At 31.2% G+C, this 27,984-nt stretch overlaps 1 protein-coding gene across 1 annotated transcript in view; it reads left to right on the plus strand.

The window, feature by feature from the left end:
• The window catches only part of LOC134687256 (epithelial cell-transforming sequence 2 oncogene-like), a 75,046-nt gene that overhangs the window by 1,502 nt on the left and 45,560 nt on the right, over positions 1-27,984 (plus strand). The window contains exons 2-21 of the mRNA XM_063547400.1: positions 12,271-12,503; positions 12,982-13,017; positions 13,748-13,987; positions 14,467-14,604; positions 15,099-15,204; positions 16,314-16,561; positions 17,343-17,482; positions 18,820-18,976; positions 19,684-19,799; positions 20,614-20,798; positions 21,680-21,769; positions 22,487-22,519; positions 22,788-22,937; positions 23,398-23,501; positions 24,220-24,303; positions 24,607-24,817; positions 25,165-25,325; positions 26,105-26,250; positions 27,033-27,101; positions 27,471-27,695. Of these exons, the coding sequence (XP_063403470.1) occupies positions 12,288-12,503; positions 12,982-13,017; positions 13,748-13,987; positions 14,467-14,604; positions 15,099-15,204; positions 16,314-16,561; positions 17,343-17,482; positions 18,820-18,976; positions 19,684-19,799; positions 20,614-20,798; positions 21,680-21,769; positions 22,487-22,519; positions 22,788-22,937; positions 23,398-23,501; positions 24,220-24,303; positions 24,607-24,817; positions 25,165-25,325; positions 26,105-26,250; positions 27,033-27,101; positions 27,471-27,695 (2,855 nt within the window). The 5' untranslated portion in view covers positions 12,271-12,287. The remainder of the gene's footprint in view (positions 1-12,270; positions 12,504-12,981; positions 13,018-13,747; positions 13,988-14,466; positions 14,605-15,098; positions 15,205-16,313; positions 16,562-17,342; positions 17,483-18,819; positions 18,977-19,683; positions 19,800-20,613; positions 20,799-21,679; positions 21,770-22,486; positions 22,520-22,787; positions 22,938-23,397; positions 23,502-24,219; positions 24,304-24,606; positions 24,818-25,164; positions 25,326-26,104; positions 26,251-27,032; positions 27,102-27,470; positions 27,696-27,984) is intronic.

Raw genomic sequence — 27,984 nt, forward strand, 5'->3', positions numbered from 1 at the left:
AATTGATTTCACAATTATCCTCTATAATCTTTTTGAGTTCATTTAATCTCCCTTTGATCTTCAATATAGTCTAGTCAACAATACAACTACAATACTGGTATATCAGTAATGTACCAGTATTGCTGGTTTTTTAATAAAAAGTTACAATACTGGTACAAAATTTGTATACCAGTATTGTGGACAATACTGGTATACCAGTATTGCGATCACCAACTACAGGAGATCCTAAAACAGTTAGGCCTACTGATGAGCTGCTTTTTTGGGGTTATCAGATTACAATATAATCCTTGATCCCTCAGACTACTCGAATTAACAATTATTTTGAAGTATGTACACCTTAATTGCTGTCCTCCTATTAATTGCTGTGCTTGATAACATTATTTATTTCACATGATGTGCTTCATGTTTTTTGTGTTTTATGTATTGTGCTTGTCTTATATGTATGTCGGAAAAAAGCTCTATAGAGCTTATGTTGTATTGTCATATGTATAACCGACTTTAAATAAATCTTTTTTATGCTTTTATTTATAAAATGAATTCGGGTTCGTTCGTGCCCAATCATGTTTGCACCCACTCGCGTTCACCCCCTTTCGTGTTTGCACCCACTCACGTTCGCCCCCTTTCTTGTTCGCACCCTACACGATTCGCACCCAAAGTCTGTTCGCACTCTACATATTCACACCCAAACAACTATGAATTATACAAATCGTACATTGTATCTTCAGATCGTTTTTTTGTAAAAAATAATTAATTAATGATCGAGTCAAAAATGGTTGTGTTTTTAATAATTTGTAAACGAGTCTTTGAAAGTGTATTGCTATAAATATTTAGCCATCATATTGTCATACTTGTCCAATCACACATGAGATCAAAGGAGACAAGCTGTTAAAACAATTATATTTCATGTTTTTAATTTTAAATCTTCAAAGTTTTAGTCATAACAAGCTAAATATATGCAGTTATTTACATCAAAGCAAGTTAAAAGATCTTAAAAGACTTAAAACAACAATCATGTTTTTTTAAACACTAAAAGATAACACCAAATTAGGCTGTGTATAAATACCAATTAGCAGTAATCATACTTAATTACATGTAACATTTAAATATTAATCATCAAATAATAAAAAAAGAAAATTATATGATAATTCCTCAAATTTAGTTCAAGAAATTAAAATTATTTGGTATGTAGACATATAAAAAATATCTAATAATTTAACTAATATCAACCTCCCTATTTCTTATACAAATTGGGTGGGAATGTGAAGGGTTCGAACAGACTTAGGGGGCGAACATGTGAGGTGCGAACGTGTAGGGTGCGAAAGTATATTGGGCGGGAAAGTATATTTGGCGCGAACAGACCTGATACCTTAACACACGGGGAAAATATGCATTGACGTCACTACGCTACTTCCAGCGTAGAAAAACAGTGCAGAATACAATTTTTCTGCACTTTTGAATAAAAAAACATTTCTTAAGTTTTCATTGTTCTCAATTATTGCTAAAAAAAATGCCAATTTCAATCCCGACTTCCGAAAGTGTAAAAACATTCTAGAACTTCACAAGAACATTACAAAAAGAAATGTGTAATGCCTACTGGAATTACATTGAAAAAATAATATTTGACCTGCCAGTAGAAGAACCAGATGACAACATCAGAAAAAAACAACCTAAGAACTTGTTTACATACATAAAAAGTATGAAAAATGACAATACAGGCATTACTGCACTTAGAAAAGATGGTATAAACTTACTGACAATACATGTACATCTGACAGCATTTTTTTTTAAACATTCAGACAAATTCAAAAGTTTACACCACTGAAGGACAGACGCAAAATAGTGAAAAAAACTCACACATGTCAGGTGTGGTTAGAAAGATAAATATGTACGATCATCAATCCAACGACGAAAATGACTATCCTTTTTTTTTATAAACACTAGAACCAACCCGTGATATCGCGGGTCCGTGACTGAATTAAGGTATATAACTATGCGCAAGCCTTATTTTAGTATTAGTATTGTCATCTGATAAAGTCATTCCGATTATAAGATACGCAGTTTTTCTCTGCTTTCAAATCTTTCTGTTTGAACCCGTCGAACTGGAAATTATCAATTATTGGTAATGTCTAAAAACATTCTAGATCTTCACAAAATCCCACTTCCGTCCTCCATTGCTTTGTGTACATTGCATTCAGCATCATCAATCTTGTGGAAGGCAATACAAGTCAAGCAAATCGTATTTTTAGGAATTTCAAAAAGACACGCTCCTTACATCTTTCCAGAAATAATCATACCTGCCAACTTTTGAAAGTGCCCATGGGGGTTTTAGTGCGCCACAACAATTTCAAAGGTTACAATACATTGTACTTTGCTATGACGATTTTGCGCGTGCTGTTTTGTGGTCTAGAAAAAGTGTCATATTTGTAAGATGAGCTTACATGCCTTTTTCTTAAGTTTATTTGCATGATTCTAGTTATTATATATCCTAGTTATTATATATCAGTAGAAAAGATGAACATGTGGTTGCAAGACCAGGAATTAATTTCATGGCAAGGATATTAAATAGTTGTTGACTCTTCCAATTTGAAATAATCCACAAAGAAGGACCTTTATCAGGTTTGGAAGTAAAATTGAGCACATATTCATATTATTTGAAGAAATTTTTCCCAAAGAACTATACATCTTATGATCTATCTGGTATTATATGGTCAACACATGTCCAAGAATTTTGATATGTTCTTGGCCTTATACATTTGTATCTTCTTCATTTTTCAGTATAATTGGACCAGGGCTTCCAAAATTTTTCTGAGCCAGCCGGACATTTCATATCTGATCCGAATTTTAATGCACACACGTGTTCTTGTTCACACAACGTAGTTCTGACGATTTTTCATTTAAAACCTTTTTAAATGATTTATCAAATCATGTTTATAAATGTATTTATTATATATTTTAAATCAATTAGATACAAGCTGCTGAAATGTACGAAAATAATTGGGAATGGACCGATTAATTTATACAATGTCCGGTACTGAAAATAGTTTACCTGTCACCTGAACAGGTAGTTTTCAGCTGTCCAACAACTAATTAGCCTTGATTAAAATTAGAAAGTTCTAAAGTAGGGGTTGTTTTGATAGTAATTAATCATCATGTCACTTTTATGACCGGAAATGTATGGCTGTTAAAGGCAAAATGTTGGGTCAAAAAGATCGTGAATTTATATGTTAAAATGACCGAAAAAGCCTTTGAAACTAAACAGTATATGACCGTTTCATGCTTTGCCCAGCCGGTCTTTTACCAGACATTATACAAATGACCGGAATATATGACCGTTTTGGAAGCCTTGAATTGGACCCTTCATTTAGAAAAGTTGTTCTAAATATAATGTCAGAATTTCCCTTTTTTAAGTTAAAAAATCTACATGTAATGATTTATCTATTTTATTTTAACAAGAGTAAAATGACTCCTTGACTAAGGGAAGTCCCTCGCTTAAGAGATTTCTCATGTGGGGGGTTTCTTGATGATCACTTTCTAAAGTTTTTTCTCCCTAAGCTCACTACTGATGACCTCCATTTTTCGGCTGGTGACCTATACAGGAAGTTGTCTATATGACTGTTTTTCCCGGAATGAACTAAATAGCGATAAGGTGTGTTTCATCATGAGAAACATGGAATTTGATTGGCTGAACACAATTGTATTCCATTGGACACAGTTCAAAACTGGGAACAATTGTTTTTTTTTGTGTAGATTCACAAAATCGTGTTTTAGATGGTTTATCACGATCGTGCAGTTGTGATCAAGGGTCAAAATCGTGTTATACGCTCCTAATTGACAGTAGAGCAATTTGATTGGGTAGAACGATTTTACATCACGTGAAATTGGGGTCTCAAACTCAAATGAACATTTAAAATGATGAAATTAAGTTTTTTCTCTTTAATGGTTCTTTAAAAACTTGTACATTGGATTTTCCAGGGATAGAACTTTAGACTTTGGCAATGATAGCCCACAGCATAGATTTTGTAGCCCATATATATTCCTGTACCATGTATATGTCGTGTACAAGTTGCGATTTTGTACAGGTTATAACATGTACAAAAATATTGTACATGTTATAACTTGGATGATGCAAAAATACAAGTTATAACATGTACAAAAGTACCTCATACATGTTATAACCTGTACAAAATATTGCTTAAAAATGGTTTTAACTTGTACAAAATTTAAAATAAATCTTAAAGAAGGAAAATATACATTTAAATTCACCAATGCATGAAGAATACCAATGAATAGGCCAGAACGTGTCTTTTTCTGTAGAGGACAATGATCACAAAGTTTCAGAAATATATGTTTCATGAATAATGTTGGCAAAATGTTCTCATGTAATTGTATGTTTTATGTAGTCCATCATGGTTTAAATAAGTGTGAAACTATTTACTAAAAGCTTGCATTCCTCAATGACAATTACATTAGATACTAGTTTCCAAATTCTTCCAAAAATTTTAAGAACGATTCTTAATAATTTTGAGAAATACTCCTCACTCTCGTTTTTATATGACCGCAAATTTTGAAAAAAATTTCGTCGTATATTGCTATCACGTTGGCGTTGTCGTCGTCGTCGTCGTCGTCGTCCAAATACTTTTAGTTTTCGCACTCTAACTTTAGTAAAAGTGAATAGAAATCTATGAAATTTTAACACAAGGTTTATGACCATAAAAGGAAGGCTGGTATTGATTTTGGGAGTTTTGGTCCCAACATTTTAGGAATTAGGGGCCAAAAAGGGCCCAAATAAGCATTTTCTTGGTTTTCGCACTATAACTTTAGTTTAAGTTAATAGAAATCTATGAAATTTTGACACAAGGTTTATGACCACAAAAGAAAGGTTGGGATTGATTTTGGGAGTTTTGGTTTCAACAGTTTAGGAATTAGGGGCCAAAAAAGGGCCCAAATAAGCATTATTCTTGGTTTTCGCACAATAACTTTAGTTAAAGAAAATAGAAATCAATGAAATTTAAACACAATGTTTATGACCACAAAAGGAAGGTTGTTATTGATTTGGGAGTTTCGGTCCCAACAGTTTAGGAATTAGGGGCCAAAAAGGGACCCAAATAAGCATTTTTCTTGGTTTTCGCACCATAGCATTAGTATAAGTAAATAGAAATCTATGAAATTTAAACACAAGGTTTATGACTATAAAAGGAAGGTTGGTATTGATTTTTGGAGTTTTGGTCCCAACAGTAAAGGAAAAAGGGGCCCAAAGGGTCCAAAATTAAACTTTGTTTGATTTCATCAAAATTGAATTATTGGGGTTCTTTAATATGCCGAATCTAACTGTGTATGTAGATTCTTAATTTTTGGTCCCGTTTTCAAATTGGTCTATATTAAGGTCCAAAGGGTCCAAAATTAAACTTAGTTTGATTTTAACAAAAATTGAAACCTTGGGGTTCTTTGATATGCTGAATCTAAAAATGTACTTAGATTTTTGATTATTGGCCCAGTTTTCAAGTTGGCCCAAATCGAGGTCCAAAATTAAACATTGTTTGATTTCATCAAAAATTGAATAATTGGGGTTCTTTGATATGCCAAATCTAACTGTGTATGTAGATTCTTAATTTTTGGTCCAGTTTTAAAATTGGTCTAAATAAAAGTGCAAAGGGTCCAAAATTAAACTAAGTTTGATTTTAACAAAAATTAAATTCTTGGGCCTCTTTGATATGCTGAATCTAAACATGTACTTAGATTTTTGATTATGGGCCCAGTTTTCAAGTTGGTCCAAATCAGGATCTAAAATTATTATATTAAGTATTGTGCAATAGCAAGTCTTTTCAATTGCACAGTATTGTGCAATGGCAAGCTAATTTTTTTTTTTATTAGAGTTATCTTTCTTTGTCCAGAATAGTAAGCAAGAAATATCTTATTGCAAGATTTTTTTTTAATTGGAGTTATCTTTCTTTGTCCAGAATCAACTTAAATCTTTGTTATATACAATATACAATGTATATTCACTTTTTACTACCAACTGATAAATTTAAATAATCTTTACCATTCAGTGATAACAAGCAGTTTTTTTACATCTTAATATTTTATGATGTATTTAAATGAGTAGTAATTGTTGCAAACTCCATTAGAATATTTTAATTGAAATTAGTTTTGGAATAAGGAAAAAGGGGGATGTGAATAAAAAATTGGGTTCAATTTTTCTCATTTGAAATTTCATAAATAAAAAGAAAATTTCTTCATTTTTTGGAGAGGATTAATATTCAACAGCATAGTGAATTGCTCTAAGAGAAAACCAAAATTTTAAGTTCATTTGAATACATTCATTCTGTGTCAGAAACCTATGCTGTGTCAACTATTTAATCACAATCAAAATTTAGAGCGGAATCCAGCTTGAATGTTGTGTCCATACTTGCCCCAACCGTTCAGGGTTCAACCTCTGCGGTCGTATAAAGCTACGCCCTGCGGAGCATCTGGTTAAAGCATGCAAAGACTAAAACAATGTCTTATATGCTTACTCTGTAAAAGTAAGAGAGAGCTAAAATAGTTTTCATTGGACCACGCTTCATTATCAATATCTTTGGATCTACTATTCAACATTTTTGACCTTCAGCATGACGTAAATTTATAACTCACTTTTTGTTTATAAACTATAAGATCATTGCATGAGGCGAATGTCATTTTGATGTTTTAATTATATATCCTCTACTTTGAAAGCATTTGTTTGTAGCTTTTGGATGTTGTCTGCTCTATTGGCGGGTTGTTGTTGTTAAACACGTACCCGATTTCAATTCCCAATTTTATTTGTAGACACATCTATCCTGGATATCCTCTTATGTCTTTTAGTGTCAACTAGAATGAAAATATTTTACTATTGCCTTCAAAGTGGACACTCTCAATTATAATTCATCAAATAAAGATATGTCCATAGATAGTCATAAGAGGATAATAAGACATGTCCTAAGATATTTATCTTAGGACAGGTCTTAGGAATGCTTCATAATACCGACCCCGGGACATTAACTGTATCAAAAAAGGACAAAACACAATAACATGAAGGAATAATAAAAAATTTATGCAAATGTTATTGAGGTCAATATCATCTGTTGCGATAATAGAAAAATATCCTTATTTTTCGATTTTGTACAAGTTAAAACCATTTTTCAGCAATATTTTGTACAGGTTATAACATGCATGGGGTACTTTTGTACATGTTATAACTTGTATGTTTGCATTATACAAGTTATAAAATGTACAATATTTTTGTGCATGTTATAACCTGTACAAAATCGCAACTTGTACACAACATATACAAGAAAAGCAGAAATTTCAGTAGCCCACACCAAATTTTAGGGGCCATTGGCCTGTGGGCGGCTTCCGGCGTAGAAAAACAGTGCAGAATACGATTGCAAATGGTTCAACTCTGATTGAAAATAATGTTTTCAGGAAAAATAATGCAAATAAGCTTACTACTTTTAAAAAATGTAGTACATATCTTAATGAAAGACAGACACATTTCTTATTTAAGATATATTTTATTATTTAAATATTAAATCTCTTGAATTATTGACAAGCACATACATCCATTTGTTTAAAAAGCTGGATATAAAGTAAATTTAGGTAGGGGATCTGGTTACTCATGCAGCTTGAGACAATAGATAGAAATAAGGCAGTTGCTTAACTCTTAAGGATTGCTGATGCATAAAATTTTATCTGTTCTACAAAGTGATACTGTGAAAGTATTTTAATTCGTGGGTATCAATTTTCGTGGTTTGAGCAATATTTACATGTTCGTGGGTTTTTAAATTCGTGGATTTTTGTTTTCTAAAAAAAAAAATTGAAAAATTAAAGCCTTCAGAAACGAAATTTACAAATAGTCTGGATTGAAGGAAATTGCAAAGTAAACATTGACCTGTGTAAATTGTAGTGATAACACTAATTAACCCATTATAAAGTGATCAACAGATAATAGACCATCAAAGGTGTTAATTAGGCCATAAACACGTCACATAAAGAAAACAGTAACATAAGCAAATGCACTAAATGTATCTTGAATTGTCAAATAATTCTTATTAAAATAAAGCCCAGCATTAAAATATTATTTCCCATATGTACGAGAACTATGAAGATATAAAATGAACACTTTATCATACTAGCATATCAACACCAGAAATCTTGACTTAAATCGATCAAAAATATTTTTATGAGAATTAAAAGATCAAAAGTTGTACAGTTTAGGCAGGAATATATATATTGACACGTATATTGTTAGGTATACTGTTCCCAGGTTTAGGTTATAAAAAATCAAATGGGTATACTCCTGCATGCGGTTGTAGTTCCGTGACTGTTATTAAAGTATTCTCAGATTTGGCGTTATTCTATATTCTCTAGATCATATCAGTAGTCAAACCTACCGATGGGGATCTTTGCATGTCTTGATTTGGACAATGGTTGTTTTATTTCGTTGGACACTTAAATTCGTGGATAAAGTCATCCACGAAAACCACGAAAATTGGTACCCCACGAATAAAAGTACTTTCACAGTAACATACATGTACATATTTTCCTCTGAAATAGGTTATTTTTCATCAAACTATTTGACTAAAGTAATCGAAATGTAATCGAAAGTAATCAATGATTACATCCAAATTTTTGCTGTAATCGATAAAATTACGATTACATGTAATCAAAAATGTCTTCGATTACAGATTACTGTCGATTACTTGAAAAAATGTAATCAATTACAATCGATTACGATTACCCCATCCCTGTGTGGGCCCCTGCAAATTTCATACCCTGTTCTTTACTTATTTTATCAACAGCTAGATGTCTTTATTCCCATACATATATATGTTAAGGCAAAAGGCTTTATTTAAAACTTAGAAAGTGTCAAATGTCCATATTTGAAGGGGCACTAGCTACGAGATATATGAAATGTAATATTTTTGCTCAATCATTATTGAAACGCAAATAGTGAAATAATAATTCGCTTTTAGAAGCTACATGTAGTAAGGTTCAATTTTGTCAAAATAAGCTTAAAAAAAACATTGGTTATGAATTATTCACTTGCAAGTGAATGATTCAACCTCATTGAATCAGTATTCATGTGAATTTAATTGTTTGAGACTTAATATTTTGGATAAATGTTTAACATTGTTATAAATCAAATATGAGAATTTGATTAAAATTGGTGATCATACATTTGACAGCTAGTGCCTCTTTAAAGGGACATGTAATTTTTGTCTTTTTTGTATACATTTGCAATCTTTGTTTTTGAACCAAAAGGTTGTTAAGATTTTTAGAATTTATATATGTTTGTGTCATTTTTAACCTGATAAATGTATTGTCAAAATTGTTCCATGAATGATTTTCATGTGTAAGCAGATTGCAAATTTCATGTATCATATCATGTTGCATAAATTACTAATGAAGAAAATGTTAAAACTAGATTTTTTTCCAACATGGGAACAAAAAGTAACAAAAAGACATTCAACCCTGTAACAGTTTGTTATATTCTTTCCCTGAATCTTCTTCTGATCAGTCATAATTTGTTCCCTGATCTGTGAAAAAAGTACCCTTTGGTTTCAATGAGAATCTACTGATGTTGTATATAATCTCATTTTGGTCCTGTTTAACAAATGAAAAATTAAAGTAACCATTATAAATTGCCATTTTCAATTGATCAACACAATTATCAATATACATTTAATTGTAATGAAATAGAAAAGTTATGATCAAGGGGTCATATATGGTTTTCAATTAATTATATGAACAGTTTTGTCTACAATAGGATAATTCAATATGATGCAAATAATTGATTAAATACTATAGTTGTCTGTAACCATTGTATTGTAGTGAATAAACTTGTTGAAGGATACGAAAACAAATCACTGTTCCTCAATATTAGATGATAGATAAAGGTTTCAAGCACACAACAGTGGCACCATATTTGTACGGAAATTGAAAAAAACATTCATCAGATTTTTAAAATTGTTTTGTTATGTTAATTATAATTGTCATTTGACAATTTGTGTGGCATGTCATGCTATGATATCCATATTTAGGATAATTTCTGGTATCTCTTTTATGGACTTTCAAATTGAATTTTAAGGTACAGCACTAAAACCCCAAATGCAGCACCTTTTAGAAGATGGTAGTAATGCCCTTTAACGACAGACATCAAACAGTCATTTTGGCTACTGTAAGCGTCAAATTGTTTGAAATTTTACCCTGATTTGTCAAATTATCATTATCATGATTTGTCAGAGGTCTCAAATTATTATCCTTACTGTCTTTTTTGGAAAAAGTTATATGTGATTGTCAAAATCAGTCTAAAAGAAAACGTCAGTTTATTGTCATACACCAAAAATTACCATTAACATCATTTGGCAAGAACTTTTATTGTTATTTGTCAATAAGGTACCCCCATTACAACCCTGGGAGAAGTCATTTCAGGGCCGTAACTAGTCTCTTGTAATAGTGAGGCAAAATATGTTCGCCGAGCGTAGCGAGGCGAAAAACTTTGGGCGAGGGGTCTGGGGGCCGCTTAAGGCCCCCAGAAGCTCGGAGCGAAATGACGCAAAATCGTGCATTCTAAGCTTTTCCCGGACTCTTTCTTACATTGAAACATACTGAATTTTTATCTATTTTTCGACAATATACTGGTCTCAAAGCAAAAAAATAGATTCATGGAAATTTAAGACTTCAAGTCTTTTAGGTTTTAGAGACACCATTAAAAGACCGATATGTAGGATGAAGCAAATATTGTAATTCTCATAATCATTTGTACCAGATCTGTCTGTCTGTTCTTGTCTTGTATTGTGCTCAGACTTTGGTGATTTTTAATGACTAGATTAAAATATAGTGACAGTGCAGTATTATACTTAAAGTACTAATACTGCTTAAATCGACACTAGGGACCATCTTGACCGTGTTTTACGGTATTAATGATTCTTATCGTTGAAGACCCTCCAGCAACTTTCAAGATGCAGAACAGAAATAAAGACTTTGACCATTGATCATTTGTATTTTTACTATGCATTGATTTTCTGTGGGATACGGCCCGTGCACAATTACTCCATATTCCTTTATTTTCTGTTTAAGGGTCTGAACACGACTTAATGCAAGTTTAACCCTTCAATGTAAAGGGTCATATGGCAATACATTGTTGTTGTTTTTCTTCAAATTATTTGATACCAGAAATTGGGTGACCTTACTTTAATTTAAACCATGTAAGCTATCTAGTCTTATTGACCAAAAAAGCCAGTTTTGTATTCTTTGAAATCAAATTCAATTCCCCATGTAGAAACAACCATTTTTATTCTGTGTCCAGTCACCAGTAGCATCGTATAGTCTTAAAATATTTTCTCGCACAATATCTGGCCTTGAAGGCATAAAACTTTGCTCAGTGCTCGGAGCACACAAATCATGCTCGAAACATGAAATCCAGCAATTTGGTTGGTTGAGTCTCGAGTCTGAGTACAAAAATCATGTTCGAAAGTTTTATGACCGGTAGGCCTGGACATCAGATGACATGCAACATAGCAAAATCTGACGTTTACAAATGAAATTCAACACTCAGACTATAGTAATACAGTATTGAACAATACATGAATAAAAAACAAACCCGGAACACAGAAGTCAAGTTCAAACAATAGACCATCAACTCTGAAAACTAAAAGTGAAATTGAAACATGGTTCACGAAAAACATGCATTGGCGACACCATAGAGCGAAGATAACTTGCTTCTTGCATGACACTTTGAGTGACTACAATTTGATATATATGAAGACAATCTTTTGTTTCACTTTTTTTTTTTTTTTTTTTTTTTTTTTTCTTTTGAAATTTCTAACATGAGGCATTTGCCTCATTTGCCTCAATGTAGTTACGGCCCTGCATCTGAAAATGTTGACCTGTGCAAATTAGAATAGATAAAAACAAACATTTAAAATTTTTTTTTATGCACTAAAATGTGCTTTTTCATTATCATTCTAAGCAAATTCAGGCAATTTTCAAGGACTTATAACCTGAAAATAGTATGTTGACCCATCCTTTTTATTACACTCTTGAAAAGAGCAAAGTAAAATCTTCATTTTTGGCAAAGTATAAGAAATTTCTATCTCTGGAAACATATACAGATGATCTACCTTAAGTTCTTTAATTGACTAGGCATTCAGGCATTAACCACTGAATAATTCTGATTACATATGATAGGTAAATCACATATTTTTCATTAGTTTCAACTTAATTTTTATTTATTTATTTTTTTATTCGTAGGAACAGCAAAGATCATAATGGATGAACTAGACAGACAACAAGATGAAGAAAGAAGAACCTTGAAAATGAAAACTTCTACAAAAGCCCTAACACGGAATGATAATAAAGTGATAGGTCTAAATACCAACAGGAAGAGAGAGCTGGTGAAGGAAAATGAGAAATATGATACGTTAAAAATGAGGACATACAATAGTACATGGACTCCTGTAGTCCATAAGCCGTCAAATCATCAGGTAAAATATAGAATTATAGATTGTATGTGTTATTTATAAAGTATGTAGAGCAATTTATTGGATCACCTTGGCCTACATTATACACACAGCAGTAATGATGAATAAGTTGAAGTAAAATGTATATGAATATGTGATTATTAAAGTTATAAAAGTGCCATGGTGTAATGAACTTGGAGCATAAAATAAGATGAACAACAACAAAATTAATCATATCTCCATCTTTTAAAAAAAAATTAAAAATAATCTTGAATTTGATTAGTCACTTATAATTAGCTGTAAGAATTTGTTATCTTTTGGCGAAATGGGAACACACCAATAGGTTTCACAAAAAAAGGTCACATTTTAAATATTCATATCATTATTTTCTGTAATTGCAATAATCAAGGTAATCAATTTCAAATTATTGTCCATTATTGGATGTCGCATTAAAATTGCAATTTCTGAATTTACATCATTCAGAATTTCAATTTAATTTCAGATATTCAATGAAAGGAGAGATCTTGTTTCTCATTGGGTAAGTACTACAACAAAATTATCTATGATATGAAAAAACAAGTATAAACTAAATAGAAAAAATTATAAACTTTTGATTATTTTTATTTCCAACAATAACAACATATTCATGACATACATACATTATCGCTATTTTGTGAATTTCCTTTGGTCTTTTTTTTGTGATAATTTTTCATATCATGCTTCTCGCTTGAGATGGAAAATTATCACTAGAAGCTATGCAGGAACGTGGCGTTGCTTACGAAATTGACATGAAATTGACAACGTCGTCATAGGTAAAATAGCGATAAACACATTATCTTTCCTCAAAAGCAAAGAATAATGGATGTATCATTGTATAGAGATTGGTTGTTGGTTCAACATATATTGTCTTTCTAGTGTACATGTCTATCTGACATGGGACAGCTTATCTTTGGCCTCAATATCATGGTTCTGCAATAAATATTTGCTGGAGTAGTCTTCTTAACTTGAATTGTGCTATTCATTTTCATATAATTACATTACATGTGTGTTACCTTATAATAGTTTATTTTGATTGGGTAACACCAACTACGCATCATTCTGAAATCAACCTTCATTTCAAAATAAATGTAATTTCCATGATGACATGAGCTTTCACATTATAAAAGTTAAAAATGTACTTCTGTCAATGCTTTAATTTACACCCAATAATTATACAAAGAGAAGCATTCAATTTTTAATTTCATATTTATGTTATATTTCTGTTCCAGTTTGACCTATGGACAGACACCCAGAGGAAGAGATTTTTTGACATGGTGTTTCAGCAGTGTAGAAGGTCACAGTACAGATTTATACAGGACTGGTTCCAAGAGAAAGTCCCCCTCCAACATCTAGACTTCACTACAGTACTTCCAGCATTCTTGTCAATGTATATATTTTCTTACCTAGAGCCTAAGAGTTTGTGTAGAGCAGCTCAGGCGTGTTGGCACTGGAAATTCCTTAGTGAACAGGTACAGAAAAGGGATAAACTAGCTTTACAAATTCTTGGTTAAAAGTCTCTTTTTGGTTTAAAAGTTGATCATGCATTTATACAGATTTGGTGTTCAAAAAGCATTTCCGGAGATGGCAAAACAGTCTTTTTTTTTAGATAAGTTTTGAATAAAAGTAAAAAGTTATTTCTCATTTCTAGGCTCTAATGTTATAACTTTTTTTAAATAGTTTGCAATAATGTGTTTTCTTGAGAAGGTCCATTAATTTAATGTTAGGATATTTTTAGAAAAAAATGTCACATCTTTGGTATTCTATCAAAAAGTAATAAATACTGTAAAAAATAAATAATTTAGCTGCCTAAATCACTGGCAAAAGAATTCATTAGAAAATTTCTTTTTAAATTTATAAATGAATTTAAAAAGTTTTTGTCAACTCCCACAAGCCTAATTTTAAATTTATAAGTTCTCATGTCATTTTAATTCTACATAATATTTCATAGGATGTAATATGGCAGCCAAAATGTATGAAGCTTGGATGGTTTCTGAGGTATAAGCCACCAGATTGGGAATTTGGAGCCTGGAAAAGACATTTTGGTGGATGTGTAAAGACATTTGATTATTCTACAGGCTCTGACAAGGTATAAAACTAACATTAATTTTTTTTTGTGAAATTTATTCTAATTTAATGTATTGTAACTTTTTAGCACCTAATTCTCAAATAAACAAAATACATATAAACCTGATTGTATCCAATTTAACAAATTTTGTGGAATTTGCTTACCATTTCCCAAAACCACAATGAAAGGAGAGATACCTGATAACAAATGATAAAAATTCATCCAATGATTAAGTGATTTTTTAACGTCAATAGATAATAGTTCCACAGTTTGCTATTATCATGATTACTGTATTAAATTTAAATGCTTTTTTTGGGTAAATATTTTAGATGCTGTTGATATATTTTGATTATTTTTTGGTTTGTTTGAGCATGAACAAAAAATCTCACTTGTCTACAAACTATTTGTTTCCCTTGTGAAAAAGAGGGCCTGATCCTATTAAAAGGTTTTAATGTTTAATGCATTTGCATAATGCCATTTGAATACATTGTATACATATTATTTTTTATTTGAAGGACATTGATGCAAGATATGGATTTAGAACAGTAGAGATGAACTTTGACAAACAGTATACAAAGGTCAAAAGAAGCAAATCAGGAAGACTATCTCCAAACTCTAGTCGTATGTATTACATTTACAAACAAATTTTGTTCACATTTATTTCTGTGACTAACTAGGACTGTTTTAAAATAAAAGACAATGCACTATTTTGGATCTCAACCATCCATAAGAAACTTCTTATAACATTTTAAGAAATATGCAACACAGATAATAAAGTTTTTTGCTTTAATGCAAGGCTTTGGTTTTCTGTATTTCACTACAATAAAGAAAATAATAATTTATATGAATGAAACAAGAGCCAATATTAATCTGCCTTGGTTAAGATAATTGATCTTAAACTTTATTAGAAGTAAAAAAAATAATTGAGAATTCTTTTAAAATGCTTGTAATGTATTGTCCCTATGAAATTGAAGCATCAATTTCTTTTCTTTAGATAGGAATTGACAATTAAGTGCATTTGCTTTATTTCAACTCTTTTTTTTATAATTGTTTAAATAAACCAATAGGCATGGTTTATTTAAACAATTATATAAAGTATGTTCCCTATTGGAATTTTGAAAACAAAAAAAGTCTTTTTTTTTATCCTAATTGCATATTTTTAGAAACAATGAAATTATGTTAATTTCAATTTTATCAAGAATTTAGGTCACTTGAAGATCTTATTGTGATGAAATAATCCCATAGAAATCATGCAGAAAATGTATATTTCATTTGCACTTCTATCGGGTCAGATGTACTTTTAACTCTGTTGACACTTCATGAAAAGCATGCTTAAATAGACAACCTTGAGGTTTTTGTTACTATAAATAAAATGATTGACAGTTGTCATATGAAATTGTTATAAAAGTACATGAGACTTGATTTAAAAATTCAGAGTGAAACAGTCAGGTGAAATGAACCAGTTTGGAAAAAGGGTAAATGTGACATCATAATTTTTGAATGAATGATTTAAGAAATGTTTTTAGTTTTTAGCAATTTAAGGTTGTTTTATTTCTTTGGTTTCAGATTATAAAACTATCAAAGGCATTAATTAATTTTTAATTTATATTTTTTTTTATTTGTTTTTAATTTTTACAAAGTTATTCAGTCATATTTGTTGAGTGGTTGAAATATGTCAGAACAATAATTATTTTATTATGACCTTAGTAACCTTCAGAAATATTTTTCAGGACGAAACATGGATGTACGACCTCCATGGCAAGGAACCTCAATGAAACCACATGACCTTGAAAAATCGTTCTATGCATTTCTTAACGGAGTTAATGCTAATGATCCCAAACTGCCTAAATCTGCATTGGTGCTACACAATAAATGGGGGATCCCAAGGAAACGTCATGAAGATGCTGTTACTCAATCTCTTAACTTTGAACCAGGCTTGCAGTCAGTGACCAGAAGAGAAGGACACAGGGCTTTAACTGTAAGTTTGTAATTTAAGGGAATTGGAGGTGTGACAATTTAAGATTCTGTCACTGAATTTGACATTGTAAAATTTGTCTTTGACTCTGACATTGGCTCCTACACCTTTTCAGCATAATATATGGATGAATTTATTTAGTATATAATTCCTGAGGCTTATTTAAAATGTTAGCAACTCAGAAAGTGTTTTCCGCATGTTTTTTCTAAAATTGTCCTAAATGGGTCAGTAAAAATTTATATTCTGGTTGTCGGTTTGTCTGTCCTTCTATCTGTTGGTCTATCAGCTTCAGGTTAATGACTTTGGTTTTTGCTCAAGGTTGTTTTAATTTTGATGAAGTTAGTCTTGTATTATTTTAACTTTGTTTCTTGTGTACAATTTGGAGTTTAGTACAGCGTTCATTATCACTGAGCTAGTATATATATAGTTGTATAGGGCCAGCTGACTCTGGGTGCGGGAATTTCTTGTTGCATTGAAGACCTGTTGGTGACCATCTGCTGTTTTCTTCTCTATGGTCGGGTCTCTTTGGCACATTCCCCATTTCCGTTCTCAATTTTATTGAGTGATTTGTTTGAAAAATATAAATGACATCTAAGCACAGCTAAAAAAAAATTGATTGCCTGTATTATTATTCGAAAAAAAAATACAATATGATTTTCAATTCAATATCTTCTTTGAAATATAAAATATATGCAAAATGTTGACACAGCTTTTTTTCAAGTCAAGAAGAAGTTGATGATGATTTTAATGATTATTGTTATTTTCCTGATAAATATGATTCCAGGCTGGTGATGAACTTGATCTTAAACATACATCACAGAGACGAGGGTTATCAGAAGTTATGGACTTGGAGAACATGCAAGAGAAACGAAAGAAAGAATTGGTGTTTACAGGCTGGCAACCACCAGAGAAAGTTTATACCAAGTAAGTGTCATTATGATAAAAAAAAATCCTGCATAAAATTTAACAATAGTTGAACTTAAAGGAGTAAGACCCCTTTTTGGCCCAAAAATATAGCAGTTTTACAAAATTGTGAAAATGTAATCTTTTGGCTATTTAATGGAAAGTAGAATGCTTCTGCTACATAAATATGGGCTGTTTTTTACAATACAATGCACATATAGCGGGTACTAGCATCATTAAATCATGCTAAATTACTGAAATCTTCACAATTTGAGCATTTTAGTGGAATTTTAGACGGTTTCTGTCTGAAATGAAAGTGGCCACATTCGTGTTCATTCATAATATTGAAATGTAAGATGTATTTGGTGATAATACATAACATATGTAAAGGTTGAGGATGAACATGGATGCGGCCACTTTCATTTTTGACAAAAACTATCTGAAAAGCAATGTTTTTTTGCATATTTGATAGATTTTTCATATTTAAGCTTGAATCGGAGCATTTTTAATGACTAAATCAATTAAAATCTTCCACATAACTATTTGAATCATTTGAAATAGACACTGTAGTGTTTAAAAAGTGTCCAAAATCTTTCGATAGATAAACCTGAAATTTGAGGCCAACTCGGCCCTTACCTCCTTGGAACAAAGTCATAATGAACATAATTTTTTATCTACAACACTGTCACAACAGAAGTTTATCAGGGAGAAAGTAAATATTGTCCAGAATTAAATACCCAGCCCCTAAAAAAAAGAACCCTCAAATAAACAAAAAGCTTATAATGCACCAAAAACTGACATTCCTTGCACAAGCATCCCTTTCTGCAAGCTAATTTTGAAAAGTGTTCTCTTCCAAATTTTGAAAGATTACATATTAGAATTGGATTAGAAGCAAAGCAACTTTAGAATTTATGAAAAGCTAACTGTTCTATACAAACTTGTCCAAATTATAAGGTACATGTCTTTTGCTTATACTTGGGGTAAAAAATGTTAAAAAAACTTTTTCCGAGGAGAAAAAAAGTTGTACAATAGAGTGAATAATGTAACATTTATATTAAAATCAATTATAGAATATGCTAAAAAAACATCTACTCAAACTGGTGGTTCAACTTGCAATTAGGGTTTTTGCTCCATGTTGTTGAAGACCTCATTCACTGACACTATGACTTTAAGATGTATAACAGCAATGAAAGCACTGTTCCTTTGCTTTTAATGTTTTTAAGTGCATGTAGTTATTTTTTTCATTAATTGAGACACTGAGTTGTTGTTAAATTTCAATGGAGATACTGTTACATACAACATACAGTAAACATTGCACAAGATATTTCTATTGCTAATAATTTGTATTTTTTTTTTAGACAAGACAGAACAGGGGGAGTTATGGATACAATGAATGCCATGACATTATACAAAGGTCTGATGGTTACACAACATACAATGGGTGTGGCTGGGGATTTGGCTGTCACTGATGCTCCTAGGGTGGTGTTTATATCATCCAGAGTTCCTGCTGCCGATGTAAGTATACATGTGCTTAATTCCTGTATTGTAAAATTGTTAATTGCTCTGGCATAATGATCTTTTAAAATAGTGATAATGGTTGAAAAGTTACAGCTTTCAGTTTCTTTTAATTAATGCTTATTTTTTTTTTAATTTGGTACATGTACCATTTTCCCTTCCTAATGTGAATTTCATAGTCAACAGTTTTATTGGTGATAGGGGAATGCACAAGCATAAAACCCTGAGTTCTTTTTAAAGTAAGGGTCTGACCTGAAATAGTCTTTTTGAGTAATGCACAAAAGTTAGCTGGACAGTTTTTATTTGAGATGTTGTTGATATTTACATGATATTTATGCTTATATCTGTTATTTTGCTGTTCTCTTTTTTTTTATGAATGTTGGGGTAGGTGTAAAATACAGATAAATATCACAATGGCTAAGGCATAAAAAAAATTTTTTTTACATCCTTATAGTTAATTTCAATGTTTGAATGAATCAGAAATACTAGTAAGTCCATATTTTTTTAAAAGTTGAAATGAATCCTTGTTGAATAATCTTGTAATAATCTAAATAAAAAAGAGCAACAACAATTAAATTGATTAACATCAATATTGTGAAACAACATTAAACAATACTAAATGTACTCTACAAGATAGACACTTTGAAAATTTATGACTGTTTGAGTGAAGAAAATTGTAAAATAGATTTCTCAATGTTTGTTTACAGTTGATAGTGGATGCTGTCCTGTTTGGAGTGATACCTATAGTATATGAATATGAGGGAACTACAGCACAAACTTTGATGTTCAAATTACAGAAAGAATTAGATGGGAGAAGAGCTAAGTAAGTTATGTCAAATACTTGGAATGTGTTTTGAGACGGAGCATTAACAGGCTTTCTACATAAATACACTTCATGGTAAGGTTTAATGAATTGTTCCACTTCATTTACACATTTGTTCATAAAAACACAAAAATGGAAAGTTCACATTTCAAGGTGTTTCTTATAATTTCGAAACTATGTTTTACTGTTATGAGAGATTTCTGTTTATTTTGTACATAGAAATCTTATTTAACAGTTGTAAGATGTTTGTCAAAGCCAAAACTAATTGTGGAATACTGTGGTGTGAATGGAAATAGGTGCCCTACTTATTTTGATGCCCCAACTACCATAGTTGAAGGGTAATATCATGTTTATTGGTCTGTCTGTCTGTCCAGCCTATTCAGATTAAATTTTGGTTTAAGATAGGTTAAATTGAAGGTGGCCACATCAACTTGAAATTTTGTACTTTTGTTAAATATAAAGTTAATATAATAATGTAAATGCCAAATTATGATTTTGAGTGAATATTGTGTCAACAAGGTGTATCTATTTTGGCATAAAAAAAAATCTAATTTTATCAAATGAAATTGAGAATGGAAATATTGGGAATGTGTCAAAGAGACAACAACAGGACCAAAGAGCAGAAAACAGATGAATGCCACCAATGAGTCTTCAATACAGGGATAAAATCCTGCACTGGAAGTGTGCTTCAGCTGGCCCATAAACAAAAATGTGTACTAGTTGAATGATAATGGATGTCATACTAAACTCTGAAATATATAAAAGAAATTAAAATTAAAATTCATACAAGACTAACAAAAACTGTTTATTATAGGAGTATAGGAATATTTACTCATTATGAACAGCCAGGAGATATAAAACTAGTGGAGAATTGTTCTGTGAATGCAGAGACTTTTGACCTTGCCATTGTAAGAGAGTTCTTTGAAGATGTTGCCAGTCACATTGTAGATGAGAGTGATGGAGGACAGTTCCATATATTCAGTCCAATGGCTGCTTCTGGTGAGAAACAATTTTTCATAACAGGTTTATAATAGTCGATAATGTATGCATATGATTTATTCATAGAAAAAATAAATGATATAGTGAATGGAAATGAAGTTCCAATAATTTCCAATTTATTTTTTACAACAAGGTTGTGAGTTTGAACCCTGACAAGGCAAGTAAGTTAAACTCCAATCTGAGTTGACTGGGATTGTTATTTTTCCTGACCAAGGTTGATGATTCTCACCTGGCACCATGGCTTCCATGATATGACAAAGAGTACTAAAAGTGGCATTAAACACCAATAATCAATCAGTTTGTTAATGACATAAAGTTATTTACTTGCTGTCATTACATTTAATGCTCTTGAACTGTGAAGAAAAAAATAACAGATTGTTTGTAGTTTTAGTGCTTACTTTTTCATGTGACCAAATAGTTCCTCTTAACCTTGAGAAATAAAGAACTTTCACTACAATGATTTTTTGTTTTGCATAACAAAAGATCACCAGGTTCAAAATGATGCTTTAAATTTATAATTAGGAGAAAAAAAATCTTATTTGAATTTATAATGTTAGAGTGTTTAACATCAGTTAGATAGTCAAATAAAACACAGATTTACCCCAAAAAAACTTAGTAACATATAGAAAATCTGTGGAGCCAATCAACCAAGTAATGCAAGTTAGATAATAGTTTTGGTACTTGTCTATATTGTTTATCTTTCCAATGATTGTGTATATGGGTATGTAATAGTAATATTAAGCATATGTGGGAGGAGTGTAAAACACTGATTTTCTGGCATTTTTTTGGCCAAAAATGGATAAAGCTATACATTGGTTATAAAGACTATATTACCATAAGACCAGAAAGTTGTTTGTCACTCTATCTTTTCTATTTTGTAGAACCAGGATTAGACCTGCTGATTCAGCTGACCAGATTGACCGGTGTATTTTTCTCCAGTCCTACTGGTATTATTGGACAGTATAATCATAGTAAGTACTTCATAAACTATAGCTAGTAAGGAATATAGTTTCAGTATCGTTTTTTTGTTGACACAATCATTTTGATTTTAAAACCTGAAATATTGTATACGCTTATGAAATAAGGATATGTTGAATGACTATCAAGGAGACAATTATCCAATCGAGTGGGAATTACTATGATATAAACAAAAACAGAATTACTTTTGTCCTTCAACATTGTACAAATCAAACTGTATAGAATATAAAAGGCCAAGACATAGCAAAATGTGAAACAATTCAAACTTTAAAAAAAAGGGCCTGATTTTTGAGAAAATAATCAACTAAAAACAAATATGACCGACAGAAACCCACCACTGAGGTACAGACTCCTGACTTGGGACAGGCCCATATAAAATATGGCAGGGTTAACATGTTTATGACCACTCAACTCTCCTCAAACAGGGTTGTAATAGCAAAACTCGCAAACAAAAGTAACTTCATTTGGAAATCAGATTTACACAAAGGACAAAAAAAAATATATGTTAAGTTAAAAGACTCACAGTACTGATCTTGGAGTACTTGTATTTCCTGATATCTAGTTATATGTAATTGCTTTTAACAACATAGAAATTTAATGAACAGGTTATTTTACAAATTATTACATTTTCTGTAAAAGAAAATTCAGATTAATTATTGCAGTTTATTTGACTTAGACTTAAACATATCCCTCCATTTCTGTTCCTTTAGTTAACACAGAGTGGCTTTTACCCTATGCTGAAGGTTCACCAATGATAGCCTATTTCTGTCAAAGTAAACTTGATGTGTGGGCTAAAAACCCTGGCCTTACTATTAAACTTATCCATCCATTTCTGTTCCTTTAGTTAACACAGAGTGGCTTTTACCATATGCTGAAGGTTCACCAACGACAGCCTATTTCTGTCAAAGTAAACTTGATGTGTGGGCTAAAAACCCTGGCCTTACTATTAAACTTATCCATTTATTTCTGTTCCTTTAGTTAACACAGAATGGCTTTTACCATATGCTGAAGGTTCTCCAACGACAGCCTATTTCTGTCAAAGTAAACTTGATGTGTGGGCTAACACTGCAGGACAGGCCAAGGAAGCTCTGAGGGTTTGTAAGGAACAACTGACACCATTCTTTGATAGGACACACAAGGACATAGTGTCACAGCTTACAGGTAAGAGTAGATATATGCACTGATTTTGAACAATATAAACATGAAAAGGGGAGGGATATTGTATGTTGTCACAAATTTACATGAATTTGGAAGGAGAAGTTTGGTTTCTAAATATACCCAATTGTTCAAAGTTTGAATGGATATTTTTTATTTAGTTGCTAGCATCTAGTCATTTTGTATGGTTGTTTTTTTAAATTAAAAAAAAATTGATTGTCTAGGATAGTGATCCACAACAACTTGATGATATTTTTAAACATAACTTCAAAGATAGACAGGTTGTCAAAAATATGCATCAACTTATTGGACAAAGAAAAAGAAACATGGAGATATACAAATCTCTTGAAATAACTTATCATATGCTGTTTTAATTGCAAATTTAAAGTCTTCTAAGTAAATTTAAAGTTTACTGATTCTGTACTTTCAGCTTACAAAAGTTACATTTGAAATGTATGTTTTGCAGGTCAGATAGTATTTGATGTAATGGGACAGACCAGAATCCATGGAAACAAAGATATTACCAAGACATTGTCAGAAGCTTTACTAGAGTTAGGAGAAAATGATTCTGTAAGCCTTTTAATTTAGTTTTTGTAGAAACTTAGTTTCTGTGTCAGAAAGATATCAATACATATAACCTTACTTAAAAGTTTCTGTGTCATAGAAATGTGAATACAAGTTACTTTACTTAAACAATGTCTGTAATGCCATACAGATATAATATAAAAAAAATAGATTTTCAACGAATTAGAATAGAATACACAAGGTGCAATACATTGGGATGAATAGATCTGCAGATATTAAATTACATACAAAATGATGAGGGCTATTCCAGAAAATATGTATGGGGGGGGGGGGGGCAGTTTTTGTCAGCACCAGCCACCAAGACAATTGTAATTGAGAATTGTAGTGTGAAAGTTGCTCTGATACCCATCACCCATGTATTATTAATACAATGTGCCTTTCAACCCCCCCCCCCCCCCCCCCCCATACATTTTTTTCTGGAATAGCCCTAAGTAAAATTCATTTTCCTCTATTTTATGACCAATGAAATGTATTCTCTGAATAAATGCAGTAGTATTTTTGTTCCATTTAAATATTAAATGAAAATTTACTGGGTCTATTTTATGGTCATATTGATATTTAACACAAGAAATACTGCATACAACAGTGCAATCAGAATAGAAATTCATTAATTACTGCAATACTATCCTGTAACACTTTCGTAGTATTAAGAATGTTGCAAATATTTCTGAAGTTATTATAAATTTAGTTTCTTTATTCTTAGGTGAATCCACTAGAATTTTTGGGAAAGTTTCTGCTTAATAAAGCTGGAGTGGAAGACTTGACATTTACCTCAACACAACAAAGGGTAAGTAACTCTGCATCAATTTTAAAGATGGCACTTCATTTTAGATGGGTCACCTGACCATTTATAACTTCTTTTTCATGATTCAACAATCAATATTAATTTTATGTGCTAAGATCAGCTTCTTGGTAATTAAAGTAATAGTTAAATTTTATTTGTTTTATTTGGTCAATAATATTGTCGTAAAGTGAGCATGTCCATTTTGTATACACACATTCCAAAGTAAATTTTCCAAAATCAAGTCAGCATTTTTCTTTTAATTTATTGTTGGAAGCAACTACATGAATATTGAACTTTTACCAACAGGTGTCACATGATGACTATGACCAATCAGATGAGGAGGATGAGGAAGATAGAGGCCCCACACCTGATGAGGAGGTTGAGAAAATTAATGGTCATGCTGAGAAGGAACATAAAGATGATGAAGAGGACCCAGCTTTTGTAGAGGATGGGGAGACCTTGAAACCACGTACAGAATACAAGGATTCTGTTGGGGATGGAGAGACCATGAGACCATGTAAGACATTTTTGAAGATTTTGTTAACAATAAAAAAGAATTTCCTTTACTAAAAAAATCACACACACACACTTATTTAATAGTAAAACTTAGCCATTCAAATAAATAAAACATTTGTTTTAAATTTGAAGGTTTACAAGAATTTCATGAACTATAAAAGTAAGAATAATTTTTATGAGTGCCCAATGAGTCAACTGTCTTGCAGATAAGATCTTGATTAATACTTGTTACAATATTACAATTTTGTTTAATTCTGCATATGACATACTTTTTGTCATGTAGATAACTTCATTTTCAATTTTTCATGCATGAAATAAAAATAAAGATGATTCTTTTTTTATATTCAGTTGATTCTCCTGTATCTGAAAAGGCACAGACAGAAAGAAGTGAGAAAGATGTGCAGAGAAGACAGAGGAGAGAAAAGAAAAAGAAAATGATTAGACAAACAGAGAATCTAAGAGTGACATTTGGTAGTATGACGATGGCCCCAGGAAGATATCAAAGACTTGTAAGATTTAAGATATTGATGAAAATCTTTTATTATCCTTGGTTAAACATGTAAACTAAGAAAATGATAGGAAATCTTATTTTGTGATACTCCTTACTTGATATTGCTACATAATCTTATTCTGTGAAGAGTTTGTACTTTTTAAGGAATTTTATTCAATGTGAGAAATTAATAACTGTGTTTCTGACTAACTAGTAAGTCACACAACATGTTTCGCTATCAATGTTTTATCCATTCAATCTGAGAGGAGCAGAGGTCTGTGTTACTTCTGGCAATAAGACGTGATATGTTGAGAGTTCATTTAAGCTGTTTGATATATGCAACCACTACTACATTAGTTTCTAGACTGTTTATTTTAGAACTTGAACTTTTGTTGATCTTTGATATTCTGTTACTGTTTTGGCCTATGCACTTATACCCAAACAATTATGGATTGGGTTTAGTGAAACAAAAACAAAATGTAAATCAAGAAGTCACATATATTGTTTTCAATAATAGACAAGTGTAATTACTGCTAAGCTTTCAAACTTACCTTGAGTCTAGATAATTTATTAATAATTCCAAGAAAAAGGCGATAAATGTCATGTTTTGCCATTTCTTAATTAAATAATAATCTGTAATTGTCATATACATAACATTATACTTGTGACATAATCAAAAGTAACAACAACAAAAAAATAACTGAGTTGAACACACACATATATTAAAAGATTAATTGTACAGATGTTTATTTCTTTTAAAGTTATAAATGCAGTTTAGTGTGATTTTGATTATTTTAGACATCTGAGAAGTACAGTGAAAACCCAGAGAAGAGAACACCTATAGCTCTAGAGATAACCTCCAGTGAAGTAGAATACTACAGGATATTGAAGGGTATTAAACATATCTATGTCAGACCTCTCAAAAGTTCACTCAACTCTAACAGGTGGGTTTTTGCTAATGTATATGTGTCTTTGAATATCTGAAAAACTTTTTTTTTTATTTTTTCATATTTTTTTTAGTCAGTCAATATTGAGGTTGTCAGCTTGAAACCCTCTGGTGTAGGTGCACTCAGTTCCAATCTTAATTGACTATGATTGTCAGTTTACCTATTGCAGGTCTTTGTTATCTCCATGCATTCTGACCTCCTCAACCAATTAAAACTTGCCATCACGAAATTGCCTAAAAGTGGTTTTAAAACACCAACAATCAATCAATCAATTTTTAAGTTCACTTTCCACAAAACTTCTTACTTTGTGTTTTCCATGGTTTAGCTTATTCTAAAACTAATGACAAAACAACCACTTGGCTTGTAAGGACCAGACCATCTGATACATCATTTCTTAAAAATTTAAATTTGTGTCAACCAATCATGGCTTTTGTAACTATAATTACACATAGGCTGAAACTGATATAATTTCTTTGTTTTAATGTCTATCCTTTTGTAGATGTTTCTTCCTGTTATACATTGTTGTTTATTTGGAAGTTCTAGGTAGAATACTTAAAATCTAATTACAGTAATTTCTCGTTAATTTGATGAGCTGAAAATTTGTCTAAGAAATGAAATACTTAAATATGAAAAATGCTGCTGTTCATATTTCAAGAAAAGCAAATCTGTAGACACATTGTATTGAGACTAAACTATCTTTTATAGATCCACGATTAAATCTCATTTTGTTAGAAAGGACAGTATATTATTTTCTTAACTTTATTTTTTTTTATGTTTAGAGCTATTGCCAGTTACCAGAATGTACAGATCATTTTCACAGACTTAATGATGATCTGTGATGTTAGCAAGTAAGTTATTATTTTACCCCTACTTTCATTTTTCTCATAAACTAATTGAATCAATTGAAATAGACACTTAAGTGTTTTTAAATATATGTCCAAAATCATTAGTTAGATGAACCTGAATTTTGAGGACAAAATCAGTCCATACCGGACCTACTCCTTTTAAATAGCATCATTTGTTTGCAGCTTTTTCTAAAATTGCAATCATAAAATTAGCTTTTGTGTTGATTGTCCATCAATAGCAGTGATAAATGCATACAATAAATACTCAATTTACAGTTATGAAAATCTTGAAACAAGTATAAGTAATAAAATTCTAATCATTCATGTTTAGACTTTTGATTCATAATAAAACTTTTTCCTTTATTTTTGTAGAGAACTAGTGGAAAATTTGAAGAACCGTACAGGCGACTGGGATCCAATGAATTCCTGTCTAGGAGACATCTTTGTTAAATTTTGTACGCATTTAAAACTGTATACAAACTTTGTCAACAATTACGATGTGATTTTACAATGTATAGAGAGAACAAAAGAAACCATGCCATCATTTAGAGCTTTCCTTAAACATAATGAACGGATCCCAGAACTTAAAATGATGACGTAAGTAGACTTTGTTTAGCTTGATCCTTGCAGCCTCATTATGGAACTTGTATTTTCTCAATTGAATGATTATTTACTAATGAATTACAATAAAGATCCATATGAATAACTATTGACATCTTTAAATGTTAAGCATAGAATAAAAAAAACTATTTTAAGTTCCATGCATATATCAAAAATTTCAGTCCACATATATAGAAATTTAAAATTCCTTATATTCTGGTCTCTTTATATACAATCATTCAACCTGAAGTAAGAACATATTGCAGACCCTAAAAAAGACTTGTAT

Source organism: Mytilus trossulus, chromosome 10, assembly GCF_036588685.1.
Source record: "Mytilus trossulus isolate FHL-02 chromosome 10, PNRI_Mtr1.1.1.hap1, whole genome shotgun sequence".
NCBI classification, from domain to species: Eukaryota; Metazoa; Mollusca; class Bivalvia; order Mytilida; family Mytilidae; genus Mytilus; species Mytilus trossulus.